Below are 16,436 nucleotides of genomic sequence, written 5' to 3' on the forward strand. Positions count from 1 at the left end.
AACTCCTTCCAGGCGATTCCCATCCCTCCATCTCCATCCATCCCAGCCCCCCGGGGGCACCCCCACCCATGACACCCTGCCCCCCCTTACCCTCAGGTCACCATTAGCGATGTGCGAGGCTGGGAATGAGGCATAAAGTGGCTCTTTCCGGTAGATTTTAATGATACTTCTGTCCTGGATATCACTGAAAGCAGAGACAGGGCTGTGAGCATCCCAGCCAGGAGCCGCCAAGCCCCACGATTGCACCCACCACCCCCTTCTGCTGTAACCCCACTAATTTCCTCACTTGTGATTGCTCTTAAAGAAAGGAAAAGTTAACCTGCGGGGGATTTCTGAGCCCCCAGCCTCACCGGACATCCTCCAGCTCGTAGAAGACGTTGCGCGACTCGTCCTTGATGAGGATGGCCGTGTTGGGAGACTTCAGCATCCCCATGGTGAGCTTCTGGGGGAACATGTGGACGATGAGGGCGTGCAGGGTGTCCATGCTGCTGATCTCGTGGGTGATGTGGACGCGCCTCGTCTCGTCCCCAAACTGCAGGAAAAGGACCCCTGGAAGCAGAAGGAACAGAAAACGGTGAGATGTGCCCGCTCCCCTTCTCCATGTGATGCCAAGGATGGGCCAAGGTTGGCAATGAAGGTTTGACCACCTGCTTGGAAGTGTCTGTGTGCACCCAGACGGGGGTTTGGGGACCTTTGGCCACCCAACCTCACCCTGGAGCAGCGAGGCTGAAGGCATCAGTCACCCCACACAGCATCGCCAGCTCCTCCTGGGGTTATTTGGGCAGATAAAAACCAACCCCCCACCCAGCAGATGCACCATCTGCCTGTCCCAGAGGGGCTGGAGCGCCTGAGTACCTGGTGACCGCAGCTTGGTCTGGCTGGTGGAGCGGGACAAGGGCAAGCTCTGCCGGAACCGGTTCATCCTGTTGAACCCCAGGGGCAGCTCCGCTTCCGACATGGTTTCCAGGGATTCGGCTGAGGCGAAGGAGAGTTTGGCTTGATCGGCCAAGCCGGGCTGGGAGCCCTGGGAGTGCCGGGAGCTCCTTGTCTGGAAGGGGAGAGGAAAGGCGGGAGCTGTGCTGGGTGTCCCAGCCCCGCTCTGCTCCCCGGACACGGCACCGGCTGCTCCGGAGCGCGGGCAGGCTGAGCCGCGGCCAGGGATGCTCAGTCCAGGGATGCTCAGTCCAGGGATGCTCAGTCCTGACGTGGTCCAGCCACGGCGCCAGCTCAAGGCTCCTCTACCTTGTGCTCTAAGCATCAAATCATAGAATCATTTTAGTTGGAAAAGACCCCCAAGATCAAGTCCAACTGTCACCCCTCCGCTGGCACTGCCCTATGTCCTGAGAACCTCATCTCTGTCTGTCCAACCCTCCAGGGATGGTGACTCCAGCACTGCCCTGGGCAGCCTGTTCCAACGCCCCACAGCCCTTTGGGGAAGAAATTGTTCCCCAGATCCAACCTCATCCTCCCCGGGCGCAACTTGAGGCCGTTTCCTCTGCTCCTGGCGCTTGTTCCTGGGGAGCAGAGCCCGACCCCCCTGGCTCCAAGCTCCTTTCAGGCAGTTCAGAGATCAGAAGGTCTCCCCTCAGCTCCTGTTCTCCAGCTGAACCCCCCAGGTCCCTCAGCCGCTCCATCACACTTGTGCTCCAGCCCCTCACCAGCTCCGTTCCCTTCTCTCAACTTGCTCCAGCACCTCAAGGGCTTTCTTGGCGTGAGGGACACATACAACCATTTACTGTCCTATTTGCCTCCTGCCATCGCTCGCTCACATTTTCCACTCCAGGCTGGCAGCGTTTCAAAGCCTCCCGGTGCCTTTGAGTTCCCCCACCAGCAACTCACTGGAAATAAAACCAGCGCTCGGCGGTGACAGAGCCCGGGCTCACATGCAAGCGCCGGAATAACCTTAGCAATTACGCGAGGTTACACATCCATTACGCCAATGAACCAGCTCCAGGGAAACATAAATGCCCGGCTTATTCTGGAAGCAAAGCAGCGGCAAGGTTTATGGCTGCCTGAGCCGGGGGGGGGGGGAAGTAATGGCTTTGGGTTTATAGCAGTAAAAATTTAATATGCCAGGAGTCCAATTTCACCTGGCCGAGCGTACAGCCGCTGCATCAAAGTTCAGGCTACAGACACAGGCTTTCTGCTCGAACATCTCCAAACGTGCCACCGGGTCCCCTGGTCACAGGTGCCCGCGTGGCGGAGCCACCGCCCATCAATACCCCAAATACACGGTGCGGGTTTCCAGACGCACGTTTAACGCCGGCAAATCAAACACAGAGAACAAACAGCTCCCGGGGTGTGGAAAAGGCAGCGTGGAAGGGACAGCAGCTCTATTTTAAGACCAAAAAGGCAAAAAAAAAAAAAAAAAAAAAGATAATCAATATGAAATGATAACAGCCATCATCATCATTTAAATGAGACATTAATTGGAGGATTTAATTAATCTGGTGGGGCGGTGTTTTCTAGGACTTGAAATGTTCTCGCTGTAGCTAATTGCTGGAAAATCAACTGCTTAGTTGTGTTGTTGTTTGAGCACAAAGCTGGTTGGCAAGAGATGCTGGAGTCTTACAGCAAGAAAGGGAAACAGGGCTGGAGCCTGGGTCCCTATAGCCCAGCACCCCAACATACTGCAATCCCTATAGCACAGCACCCCAATATTCTGCAATCCCTGAGCCCCTATAGCCCAGCACCCCATCATTCTGCAATCCCCATAGCCCAGCACCCCAACACACAGCAATTCCTATAGCCCAGCACCCCAATATACTGCAATCCCTGTAGCCCAGCACCCCAATGCACCACAGCCCCTATAGCCCAGCACCCCAATGCACCTCAGTCCCTATAGTGTAGCTGCAGCTGACCTCAAGTAATTAAGCTCATCTAATGGAGCTAATTATGGCACCAGTCAAAAAAAGAAAATAAAGAAAAAAAAAAAAAGGTAAAAAAGGGCAAGATGGAAATTAATGGATTTTTAGCCCAGAAGGGACCGTTCTGGCCTGATGCTCAGCACAAAGTGCTCAGGGAACAGGCTCATCCTGCTGCCCAGCAAAGCCCCATGGCCACATCATGGCAAGGAGAGAGGACCCCCCCCAGGACCCCACCCGACACAGGAATCCCCCCCCAGGACCCCACCCGACACAGGAATCCCCCCCAGGACCCCACCCGACACAGGAATCCCCCCCAGGACCCCACCCGACACAGGAATCCCCCCCAGGACCCCACCCGACACTCTCTGGGGACACCAAGAGGCACTGGGCCCCCCCAGGGTGGCAGCGAGGGGCTGGGGGGGGACGCCGCTCCCGCGCTCGCTGTCCCCACGCCGCAGCGGTGCCACGCTGGGAAATGACCCATTTCTCGCTGAACCAGCCACAGGGTTAATACGGCGCCGGGATGATTCTTACTGTGCTGGGGCCATGGCAGCGGGGCTGGTACATCCCCAGTGCCTGGGGGGGGACGGCAGCATCACCCCCAAGCCCGAGGTCCCGGTGTGGGAAGCAGCAGGTTCAAGGGCAGAGCAAACCGCCAAAGAATAAACCATAATAAACCATAAAATAAACCAAGGGCAGGGGTGCGGGAGCTCTGGCCCCGGGTGGTACCGAGGGTGGGGAAGGTAGGGAGCGGTTTTTGGGGGGGTAGAGCTGATGGGCACCAAGGTGAAGGTGTCCACAGCCAGTCCTGGGGAACAAACCCACTTTGCTGTCTGCCAGGGAAAGGCTTTTCAAGCCCCTGCGTGATGGAGCCAAGGAAAGGTTGTTGCTGGTGCGGAAGCATCGGTAAAGCCTTTCCAGCCTGGGAGGGCCCTGGGGGGGCTCTTTTGGCCATCGTCCCAGGGAAAACCCAGCAAAACACCCATCTCCCCACGCCGGTGGGGACGGGAGCATCCCCAGCACCCCCACCGCCCCCCCGGGGCCTCATAGAGAAGAGTTGGGATGGGGAACAGACTTGGGGTTTTTTTGTCTCTTATCTCCCTGGAGCTAAAAAAAGATACAATTAAGCGATTCTTTTAGCTCCAAAAACTCCCAACAATCCCTTTTACTGTCAGCACAGAAGCAACTTCATTATATCTGCCTGGCTAGATAAGGATGCTGCTCTCCTCCTTCTCTCCCCTCCCTTCTTCTTGTCCCCATCCTCTCCTCTCTTCTTGCACCCCCTCTCCGATTCACCCTCCCCAGCTTTGCAGGCTGAATGCTCAGGGCTGGACCTACGGCAGAAACTGAAAAGATAGGAGAAAAACATAAAAATAAGTAAGAAAAACATGCGTGGGGAAAAGGATCCCACCCTGGGACAGAGGAGGACACTCCGCAGCTGCTCCCGTGCAAAACTCCAAGCAGCCGCAGCTCATTAATATTTCCCCTCATTTCCTAAGACCGGCAGCAAGCCTGACCCTGCAAAGGGACCCTGGGGACAGAGCAGAGGGTTTGTCACAGCACAGCCACCTCGTTCCTGCTCCCGTGAGCGATGTCGGGCTCGACCCGAGGAAAAATCAGCTGTTTTCAGGCCCGTTTCTGCACGTCGCACACACCAGCACTCAGCAGCCTGCACTGAATGTTATTTGCAACAAGGAGAGGACGGTGTCACCAAGCACCCTATTGGGACGCACCCAGCCCAGCCTGTCCTGGCACAAACCAGCCCCTTTTCCCCCAAAAACCAGGCGGGACAGGCAGAGCACAGCCCACCAGCACCAATACCGACCTGTCCTCGTAGCCGGGATGGATAAACCGGCGCTGGGTTAATGCCACAGGCAGTGGCTGTCCCCAAGCTCAGCTGTCCCCTGCTGTCACCAGCCCCAGGCTGGGGGTCCGGCAGCAGCCCCCAGACCCCCCAAGCTCATTCATCCCGTCCCACGGGCAGGGATGATGCGCTGGAGCAGGCATCACCCTCACAGGGGTGGATGGAGCCCTGCGAATGTCCTCGCTCTGCTGTCACCATCCTGGCTCCGGCCATTTGCAGCTCCTCTGCTGCGCCGCATGATGGGGATAAAGGCGATGGACCCCCCAAAACACACCCCGGCCAGCTTGGGAAACAGCTGGCGAGGAGCTGGAGAGCCCAGCCCTGCGCAAAGCAACGCAGCCGCTTATTTACCGAGTACATAAAGCCCCGGCTGCAGCCCCTGGTTGGACACTGATCTGGATTAATTCCTCATAATCCCCCCCTCTCATCAGTTAATCCAGCAGCTGACTCTGGGTCCCATCTGGTGCTGTACGGAGCTCTCGGGATGGGCGCAGGAGCTCAGCACCCCAAAAGGCGGCAAGAAGACCCCCCAGCCTCCCGCTGCGGTGCTGGGAGGGATGGAGGATGTTTGGGCATCACCGAGCTGTGCCGGAGCCACCGCGGGCTCCGCTGCGGGACGGAGGAGCCGCCGCATCCTTCTGTGCCATCTCCCGGCACAGCATCCCATGGACAAGAGGGAGACGAGGGAAACGAGACCCTCCAACGCTGCTTGGACCCATCACTCTTCTCCAGCCCTGCCTCTGTCTCCCTATCTATAAAGAAATAATAATAATTAAAATATCTATTTCTCTCAGGCATCCCTCCCCATGCCTGCATGAACATCCCCGCAGGCTGGTGCTTCCTGCTCCGAATTCCCAGATTTCAGCCCACCGGAGCTGAAAAGGACATGGTCCCTTCGCCCTCCCCACAGCTGGAAAAGCCTTTCCATGGATGTTGCAGCTGTAACATCCATCCCTAAGCACACCGACTCAGTGCTGCTTCCTTGGGATGTTCTGGGAGGGAGCTGAGCTCCCATCCCATCCCATCCCATCCCATCCCATCCCATCCCATCCCATCCTTAGAGAAACGTGTCTGTGCCCGCAGAACTCGATGGGGAAAACGTCTCCCTGCAGAGCTGGGGATGCTCCCGGTGCCCGGGAGCTGGAAAAGCAGAGGATGCACCAAAGGGACCTGGGGACTCCATCACTGCCGGGACCCCCTTAGGGCTCGCAGGGAAGGGGGATGGAGCCTCGGCCACCCGGTCTGCGCTGCTGGCGAGGGTCAGCAGCAAATAAAGCTGCGAGCAAAGCTGGGAGAAAAACAACATCTGTCCCTCCGGCCGCTCGGCTTCTGTCAACAGTGCCAAGGAAGATTTTAATTGAAATTTGAAACTTTTTTTTTGGAAGCAGCTCTGAGAGCTGTTAAAGAAACAGAGGGAGGGATTTCCAGATACCCCCCACCCCGCTTTCTCTGCCTGACCCCATCACAACATCACTGTGGGGTTTCAACCAGACCAGCCTGCTCCCACCTGTTTGCTTGGGGGTCTCAGCAAGGTGGTACCTGCCCTGCCCTCCCTCCAAGATGCCAGTGCATCGCAAACTGCTCCGTTCATTCGTTCATTCATACATTCATTCATTCATTCCTAACGAACTCCGCTCGTCCTTAATTATTGATGCTCCCAGGGAGTGAGTCAGCAAAGAGCTGCCGGCTGTTTTGTAAGAGGAGAGGAGCTCAGGTAACAGGACACTTCCCTGACAGGTACCTCCTCATCCCATCTCTGGCTGCAAATCCCTCCCAGGGAGCATCCCCAACTGGGATACAGCATCCCCAACTGGGATACAGCATCCTTGACCAGCACACAGCATCCCCAACCAGCACACAGCATCCTGGACCAGAATACAGCATCCCCGACCAGAATACAGCATCCCCGACCAGAATACAGCATCCCCAAATGGGATACAGCATCCTTGACCAGCACACAGCATCCTGGACCAGCACACGCCATCCCGGACCAGGATACAGCTCCTGCCTCTGGAGGCAGGGGAGCCAGGAGATGCCCATCTGGGAAGAAGAAGTTGGGAAAACTGGAGGTAACTGGAACTGTAGCAGCATAGTAGGAAGAAATGAGAGGCCCAGGGCGCTCTGAGCATCACAGGATGGAATATACTACGAGTATCTCCCATCCAAGGGGGTTGTGGCTCCTCCGTCGCCCTCCGCCGGCCCCCGCCCCTCTCACCCCGCCATGGGTCTCGCCATCGAATTAAAAGTGTAGCGCTCCCGGCAGCAATAATTCATCCAGTGTCTAATGCTCAACATTTTGTCAGGATTATCCCGATTAACTCAGAATTAATCCTGATCTCAATGTTAACAGGATTAAGCATTAAAATCGGATTAGGTTTGTGTTTTTTTTTTTTTTAAACCGGACCCCTTGACTAAAGGAAAGGGCCCGTCCCCACCAGATGTGCACAGCCTGCCACGGGCAGCCAGATGTGCGCGGGAGGCGGGCAGGCGCTTGCTGCCCTGCAACGGGTCCCCCCGCACCGGTGAAATGGGACATCCCCACAGCGAGCATCCCTGTGACACCCGCATCCCTCTGACACCCGTATCCCTCTGACACCGCATCCCCATGACACCCGCATCCCTCTAACACCCGCATCCCCGTGACACCCGCATCCCTCTGACACCGCATCCCTCTGACACCGCATCCCTCTGACACCGCATCCCCGTGACACCCGCATCCCTCTGACACCCGCATCCCCGTGACACCCGCATCCCCGTGACACCCGCATCCCCCTGATCCAACCTCAACCTCCCCTGGCGCAACCTGAGGCCGTTTCCTCTGCTCCTGGCGCTTGTTCCTGGGGAGCAGAGCCCGACCCCCCCTGGCTCCAAGCTCCTTTCAGATAGTTGCAGAGAGCAAAATATGTTTTAAAGATGAATGTCTCCTGCCCCCCTCTTTCTCCCCTCCACATCCAAGTCATTTTTTCCCCCAGTAGCTTTTTCTCTAGTGCCTTTGATGTTCTTTTAAGGCCCTGACACCAAAGGAGAACCGTCGGTTATTCCCACTCCATCTCCAGCCCCGCGGTGACAGCCGGGAGCCAGCCCACCCCCCGTGTCAGCACAGCAGGACCCCCCCTCAGCACCACCTCACAGCATCCCTGGGGAGGGATTTGCCCCCCGGCCAGGTCTAGGGATGTGTCCCCATAGCCCCCAAACCCTGCAAACCCCCGGGCTGAGACGCTCCTGCCCTGGAGGGGTGACACCCAGAAGCCAGGCTGGCGGGGACAGGGGACACAGTTCAGGTGATGGCAGAGGGGGTGGGTACCTTGCTGTCCCAGCCGAGGGACTTGGGGACCGGCAGCAACGTGACAGCAGCCACGGGGCGGCTGGATCGATGGCTCCGTGCGAGCGCACAGCCCGACCCAGGAGGGGACATTTGTGACACGAGTGGGGCTGTCCCCATCTCAGAGCACATGCAGATGCCCCGGGGATGCGCTGGGACAGGAGGACGGCGCAGGGCAGGACCCACGGACAGGCGGGGATGGGGACAGGGCCATGTCCTGGGCCCCTCCCCGCAATGACGGCACCGCCAACGACATCCAAGAGCGTCTGCTCGTCCCAGCACCACAGCCACGCAGAACCCCCCTTTCCCCAAACCCAGGCCTGGGGAGCCCCAAATCACAGCCAGCACCTGTCACCACTTGTCCCCGGGCCAGGGGGGGGGACACCAGAGCGGGTCCTGCCCGGGGGGGCCCGTAGCATCTCACCACATCCCTGGATGTCCCCAGGAATTCGGCTCAGCCCCCTTGCTGGCAGCTGGACACACACAGGGAACCTAAAGGGTCATGAAACTTCCATTTTGGGGCAAGAAGCAGCGGGGGGGGAGGCGGCTTTCTCAGCTGGAGGCCAAGGCTGCAGCTCCAGGGGACCCCGGGGGACGCAGGTGGCTGCGGTGGCCTCGAGGAAGCCCCGGGCACCTGCTTGCCGGGCTCAGGGTCCCCGCAGGGCGCTGCTGTGACAAGTGACAAGCTGTCCCCAGCTGCCTCACGCCCCACTTGGTAGCGGGGTCAGGCAGCTGGGACCCCCCCTCGGCCAGGGAATGAGGGTGATTTAACCCATAACGCATTCCCCAGTGGATACAGCCGGGGAAGATGCACCACTCGCGATGCAAAGTATTTCCAGGCTTACGTGGAAAAATATAGAGTTATAGAAAATGTGCCGTCTGCAGCTGGGAACCCGCTGGGGCGGGTGGACCCTGAGGTTCAGCCCCATTTTATTTCTTACTTATATAAAAAAAGGGAAAAAGAAGCTTTTGTGCCTTCACCCCCCCAGGAATGTCCCCAAGAACATGTGGCTGGAACCAGCCGGTGAGAACTTGGACAGCTGAATATTCGGGGAGCCGCCGCTCACACGTGTTTTACGCTGCAAACGCTTCAAGAATGAAAACTCGGAACAAGTGCACGTATCCTGCTCTGCGACTCCTCCGCTCGCTGCCGCCAGCGCCAGGAAAACGCCTGTTTTGTTGGTGGTTTTTTATCACAGGAAGAGCAAACCCACCGGGGACAAACACGCCAAGGTCACCCAGCAACACGCCTGACCTTGAAGTGGTGCCACCGCATCCCCGGGCGAGGAGGAGGAGGAGGAGGAAGGGCAGGCGCGGTGACATGCGCACGTCACCCCGCCAGACAATGGGGCGACTGTTGGCGAGGTGCTGGCAGGAGCCACCGCGCGGGGACAGCGCCGGGGTCCCCTCGGCGTCCCCAGGGACGGGTGGGTTTGGGCACAAAGGTGCAATAAAGCGAACACCAATGATTCCTCCTGCAGCAGCTTCGTGACACGGGGCTGGTCCCACAACACCCAAGCGCCAGGGGACGGTGACAGGGATGCGATGGCCAACGTGGGACAGAGCTGCCCCTCCCAACCAGCCCAACAAAGAACTTCGCTGGATAATTATGTTCTCCCTCAACACGCCAAACCAAAGCCGGTCTCTGGGGTTCCACGTGGAATTCCTGTTGGAAAACCTGTTTTGTGCAGAGAAGGGACGGACACGCTATGATGGCAGGGGACAAAAATCAGAGCAACCCTCGGCACCCATGGGCAGCTCCGCGGGGGGTCTGTGTGCCCAGCTGGCTCTTTTCTGTCCTTTTTCCCACAATTAAGGTCTCCGCTGCAATGAAACGACCCCAAAGCAGCAGGATGTGACGGTGGGGTGATAGTGATCGAAACGAGGGCAGGATGCAGATTCATCCCTCTCGGAGAACAGGTTTGTATCCGCACGACCACCCGACCCAAAAGCACAAAGAGCCTTCGCGTGACCTTAAGCTGCTGCTGAGCTGAGAACAAACTGCTTTGGCACAGGAGTCCGCACCGAAACACCCGAGTTCCCACCCCCCTCCACACACACAGGGATGAGGCAAGGCTGGAAAAATGCATGCATTTCAAACAGAAGCATGAAAAATCAGAAGTACTGACCTTAAAGCTCCAGTAGTTGGGTTGCTAACAAAAAATAAAACGAAAGAAAAACAAAACAAAACAAAACAAAAAAAAATACCATTAAGATTCTGGTTTGGACTTTTCGTTTTCCTTTTGAGAATTGTTGACTTTAAACTGCCACATCAAACCTGCTCTGGGTTCTGTTTAAAGTCCCCTCCCAACGGGTCGCTGAGGTTTCGTGCTGCTCGGGGGGGACCATGCGGGGATGGCGATGGGACTGAATGCAGAGCGGGGTGCAAGGGAACCAAAGCAGAGCAAAGCGGGGGGCAGGACCGCAGCCCGGCATCCCTACTGGGGCCACCAGTATGCCCAGCATCCCTACTGGGGCCACCAGCACGCCCAGCGTCCCTACTGGGGTCTCCAGTACGCCCAGCGTCCCTACTGGGGTCTCCAGTACGCCCAGCGTCCCTACTAGGGCCACCAGTATGCCCAGTGTCCCTACTGGGGTCGCCAGTATGCCCAGCATCCCTAGTGGAGCCGTCAGTACGCCCAGCGTCTCCACTGGGGCCACCAGTACGCCCAGCGTCCATACTAGGGCCACCAGTACGCCCGGCATCCCTACTGGGGGCACCAGTACGCCCGGCATCCCCATTGGGGGCACCAGTATGCCCGGCATCCCCATTGGGGGCACCAGTATGCCCGGCATCCATACTAGGGTCACCAGTACACCCAGCATCCATACTAGGGCCACCAGTACACTCAGCATCCATACTAGGGCCACCAGTACACCCAGCATCCATACTAGGGCCACCAGTACACCCAGCATCCATACTAGGGCCACCAGTACATCCAGCACAAGCTGGGATGCTGTGGTCAGGCTGCTGCCCCGGGAGCCAGAACAATGTCTATTTTCAAAGGGATTTTGCAATCCCCCTTCTCCGCCTCTTCCACCTCCCTCCGCGGCTCCTCCGCCGCGTTGCCACCGGTGTCAAGCCGATGTGCTCCAGCGAGTGACGGGAGCTGGCGCCGCTCGCAGCCCAGCGAACCGGAGGGCGCGGGAGCTGCCACCCCCCGAGCGGCACCCGTGGGACGTGGCCCCGAATGTCCCGAGGATGCTCGGAGCTGCCGCTCGCTGCAAAACCCACCGTGGCCCCCTCCCCGGGCTGGCACACACCCTGGTGACAAGAAGCCTGAGCCACCTTGCTTGGAGGGGATGGATTTTGGTGTAGCCGATGGGTGGGGTGGGGGAAACGGGTGCAGAGCAGCTTTGGCCTCAACGGTCTTTTTATTGGGAGCAAAGTTCTCAACGTCTCTTTTCTTCCCTCTCACACCCGCTTGTCGCTTTTTTTTAGTGTTTATTTCCTCACCGCAACCACCGCGGATGCAAATCTAGTTCATCGCTTCGAGGATGATTATTTGATTATTATTATCATTATTTTAAATAAGAAGCAAGCTCCCAGCCCCTGCAATGCCCCGCTTGCTGCCAAGGAGTCTCCATCGCAGTGCTCAGGGAGCAGAGGAAGAATTTGCAATAACATTAGACCATCGCAGAGTATTTATCCAAGGACTTTAACAATCCACCAGCAGATTTGCTGCTGGGGTATTAACCCTTCTGCTGCCAAGGTGAAGAGAGCTCTAGTCTATGTGTATATACACATGTTCACTTGTCAGACTCATCTCAAGCACCTACAGGATGCTCTCACCCAAACTCAAGGTGCAGTTCATATTAATATTCCGTAAGACATCAATAGACCTGAACCAAGCTCTGCCTCAACTAAACTAAAACTGTTTAAAAAGTGACTTAAGTCCAATGAGCGCAAGGTTTTCATGCAGACAAGCCTCAAGGCACAAAGGTCTTTTCCAAGGGCACGCCGTGACTCAGAAGCAGAACCAGAAATAGAGTCCAGAGCTGTGATTACCAGGCTCTATTAGATAACAACCAGCCGGATCCAAGCCCGTCCTGGGCACCGAAAGCTTTTCCAAGCCACCAGGAGCTTGAAAGTGAGAAACCACTTCAGAACACCTTTGGGTGCTAATGAAGCTGTCAGTCAATCCAGCAATTAACAGCCCAGCTGCACCAGCAGCGCTTTGCAGCCTGAGCTCCTGGTAAAAGATGCGGGTGCAAGACACCAGTGCAAGATGGGGGTGCAAGATGCCAATGCAAGACGATGGTGCAAGATGTGGGTGCAAGATGTGGGTGCAAGACACTGGTGCAAGATACAGGTGCAAGATACAGGTGCAAGATGTGGGTGCAAGATGTGGGTGCAAGACACCGGTGCAAGATACAGGTGCAAGATGTGGGTGCAAGATGCCAATGCAAAATGCAGGTGCAAGACACCAGTGCAAGATGCGGGTGCACAATATAGGTGCAAGATGTGGGTGCAAGACACCGGTGCAAGATGCGGGTGCAAGATAGATGTGGGTGCAAGATGCCAGTGCAAGACACCGGTGCAAGATACAGGTGCAAGATGTGGGTGCAAGATGCCAATGCAAGATGCCGGTGCACGATATAGGTGCAAGATGTGGGTGCAAGATGCCAATGCAAGATGTGGGTGCAAGACGCCGGTGCAAGATAGATATGGGTGCAAGATGCCAGTGCAAGGCAAGGCTGGCAGCACCGGTACCAAAGCACCCAACCCCTGCACACCTGGGCTGGAGAAGCTGCAGGGTTGTGGCCAAACCAGTCTGTCCCAGTCCCCAAAGGCCCCATCCCAGTCTGTGGTGGGAGATGATGCTCCTGACTTGTTCCTTCTGCAACTTTTTTCCCCTCCACGCTCTTTATTTTGCTGTTGAAGAGTCTCAGTAATTTTCCTCAGACGCTGATATTACTGATCCTATCTCGTGCCAGCCCTTGGTATGTATTTTATTTATTATTTTAGGATGACTGGACAGGCTTATCACAAAGCCCATAAATTACATCCCCACCGTGCACAACCGCTCCACATCAAACCGGTGACGAGCTTGTCTGAACCCCAAGTGCCGGGGGGGGCGGGGGGGAAATGAGAACGTTCTGGAAGCGATTTGGGGCTGGTTAGCAGGACCCGGAGCGTGTGCCGGGATGGCACAGGATGGTACCCCGCCGAGTTTTCGGGGGGGCTCCATCTGTCCCCACGCCGGCGCTTTGCCCAGCCCTTCGCTCATCCTCCAGCCATCCCAAAGCTCCCAAAGGACACGTTCCTGGTACCCCGAGGGTTGGCAGGGATGGGGGGGCCAGGGCAGCACATGCTGGACCTCCCAGCAGGTCCCCAAACAGCAGGGGACAGCGCGGCCGGGCTGGATTTGTACCAAGAGGAGAGGGCCAAGGTACAATTAACATATCGCTGGCTCGTCAAAAGCATCAAAGGGAGATAATGGTCTGCGAGAGGATTTGAAGCGACAGCCCTTGTTACAGCCGATAAAGCGGGCGGCTCGCTGGCAGCAGAAGGTAGGACGAATTACAAAGGCTGAGATGAAAATTGCAATGAAAGTCATGGCCGTGATGCTGCAAACGGGTGGATGAATTAGGACTGGGGGCTCTCCCAGAGCACAGACGTGTGCACACGTGTGTGCGCAGGGGCCGGAGCACGTGTGCAAGGGGTAAAATGGGGGTTGTGATGGTCCCACAAGCCCCCGGTAATGAGGGAACCTGTGTACACAGGGATGCTCAGAGATGCACCTGCAAACACACACACGCACCTGCGGCCAAGAGGAAAACCAGAGCTGGGGGAATGAAATGTGGCTGAGAACACTTCGTAGTTTAGTTTAATATCTATATATCTATATCTATCTATCTATATATATCTATACATATATATATGGTCTTTGTGATTGTCCCAGGAGAAGAGCAGGAGGTAAAAGAAATCCGAGTGAGTCACCGCCTTGACCAAGGCAAACTTCCCCTGGTTAGCAATTAGAACACAAATCTGTTAGAGATTAACAAGGCAGGACCGAATTTGTCCCTCGAAAATGGACAGCAGCAGCATCCCCAGCACGCTCCAGCGAAGGGAAGGACAGAGGCAGTTTCATTGGCTTTTTAATTAACTCATTTTCAGGAGTTCCAGTTTCTGATAGAATCCCCCTCAGGCAGGATGTCTTGACAAACAAAAATCTCCTTGAAAAATAACAGCAAAGTGAATTTAATCTGTTTCTCCTTATTAAAGGTTTTTAAATGCTTTCCAGCACAAGAGAAACTGAATTACAGTGGCAATAGCGAGATGACAAGACGGAGAGTCGAATGCAAACAGTAACCAGATAGAGAGGAGAGCGACACCGCCGCTGTGCATTGCAGATACTGTCACCTGAGGTCTCGTAATTATTGCAAAAGGAGCTCTCGAGTCTCTCGAAGCACAGAGAAGAGAGGCCAGTGTGACATGAGATGGGATGCAGGAGCCCTGGGACTAATTCCCATCAAACCCGGGGCCTTGGGGACCACCCAACCCGGACCCCACCGTGACACGGCCACCAAACACTTGCTTTGCTGCTCCTAGTGCAGACACAGGCAAATTTAAGCAGGGACTTGGGTTATACTGCACTTCCCTCCAGCCCCCAGCCCAAAGATGCTCTGGTGGCCATCACGAGATGCGCTCCTGACCCTTCCCTGGCACCAACACAAATCCCATCAGCAACAACGTCGGTTCAGAGCGACTCATGGGGACAAATGCTCCGCTGAGGATCAGCCGTGCCGCTGCCTGCTCGGGCTTTCGAACCTCCCACGGCCAAGGTCAAGGGCTCTTCTTGTGCTGCAGGTTCCCTGGGGTCAGAGTTTGGTGCGCAGCACATCCCCAGCCTGCTCACAATGGTCTCTGCTTGTCCCCTGCGCTGGCAGTGACCGTGCACCCCAAAACGGGGGGCCAAGGTCTCTTCCACCCCCCCATCCTGCTCCCGGGGCGTGGGAAGGGCAGCCAGGCAGCGGGGCCAAAGGTTTTTTGGGGGGAAGGCAGGAAAATCAGACAGAAGTTGGGCAGATCAGATTGCAGAGTCGCTATGGCAACGGCAAAGGCGTAGGTGGACCAACACAATGGGGACGTGCAAGGTAAACCAGGCAGCAGAGCAGGCAGCAGAGCAGGCAGCAGAGCAGGCAGCAGAGCAGGCAGCAGAGCAGGCAGCAGAGCAGGCAGAATTGGGGTTAGGAACAGCGGGAAACTTTTGGCGGCGGCGGGATGGGGATGGATGTACACGTGCATGCCGGAGAGGCAGCAATACCCACACCCCCATGGCAGCACCGGCACCGTGATCCCCCAAACCACAGAGAGGAACTGGGGAGGCCAAGAACATCCCACCTGCCACTGGGATGGAGTTGGATGCAGCTCCTGACCGGCACCCGATGGTATTTCCCTGCTAGGTTACACCACGGGCTCATTGATGCCCTCCCTGGGGCTGCCATCTCCTATTTATTCCCCACTTCTCAAGCACCTCAAGCCCTTCTTCCCCACTGCTCTGTGCATAAAGCCCAAGGAGAAGTGGGGTGACCCACAGACCTTTGCGTGACTCCCCAGGACCTGATTCCCAGCCAAAACATGGGCCAGGTCTCTTTGAATCAGCCAGGAACTGCTCCCACCCAGGGAAAAATAAGAGAATCAATAGAGACAGCTCAGGCTGCAGTCGCAGGGACACACACACACACACACGCTTGCTCATGTTACTCCTGACAGCCAGGCACGTTCTCGCCACCATTACAGCACTTTGCAACGGTTCACAACACCCGAGACCGAGAGCAGACCCTGGGAAGAGCCCCCAAGTGCCCCACGTTTCGCCCCCGATGCCCCAGCGAGCTCCCCAAATCCGCTTCACGTCCCGCAGCCTCCATCACCCGTCACCGCGGGTCCTGCAACAGCGGAGCGCGCAGGTGCCCCACGCCCCGGGGGTGCAATGGGGGGCACCCCCAGCCCGGCCAGGCGCCCCACGAGGACAGAGCGATGCCAACCTCACGTCACGGTCACGGGCACCTCGCCGTGTGCCCAGCTGCCCCTGCACCTCTCGGGGGGATGGAGCAAGATGCTCTCAAGCTGCTCCGCCACCATGCAGGTCCCGCTCCCCGATACGTGCCCGGGGGGTCCTCCCGGTGCCAGCAGGTCCCCCCCAGCAGGCAGGACGCTCCGCCAAGCGAGCTGGAGGTGAGACAAGCCCCCGCGTAGCGCAGGGATGCTGCACAGCCAGGCCACCATCTGTCCCTCTCCGCAGCCTGAGAAGGGCAGAGGGGAGCGGTGTCCCTTGCAGAGGGACAGGGACACGGGTGACAACACGAAGCTGCCCTGGGAAGGTGGGAGCTGGAGGGGGGGTTTGCACGGCTCCATGTGCAACGGGAGGAGCAGGGG

At 57.2% G+C, this 16,436-nt stretch overlaps 1 protein-coding gene across 1 annotated transcript in view; it reads right to left on the bottom strand.

Moving 5' to 3' along the window:
• SRCIN1 (SRC kinase signaling inhibitor 1) overlaps positions 1-16,436 on the bottom strand; it is a 36,075-nt gene that overhangs the window by 15,063 nt on the left and 4,576 nt on the right. Inside the window, exons 2-5 of the mRNA XM_082071061.1 lie at positions 10,183-10,206; positions 856-1,048; positions 351-549; positions 91-184 (exon numbers count right to left, since the gene is read on the bottom strand). Coding sequence (XP_081927187.1) covers positions 91-184; positions 351-549; positions 856-1,048; positions 10,183-10,206 — 510 coding nt within the window. The remainder of the gene's footprint in view (positions 1-90; positions 185-350; positions 550-855; positions 1,049-10,182; positions 10,207-16,436) is intronic.

Source organism: Streptopelia decaocto (assembly GCF_964273445.1).
Source record: "Streptopelia decaocto genome assembly, chromosome: 22".
In the NCBI taxonomy this organism is placed as follows: Eukaryota; Metazoa; Chordata; class Aves; order Columbiformes; family Columbidae; genus Streptopelia; species Streptopelia decaocto.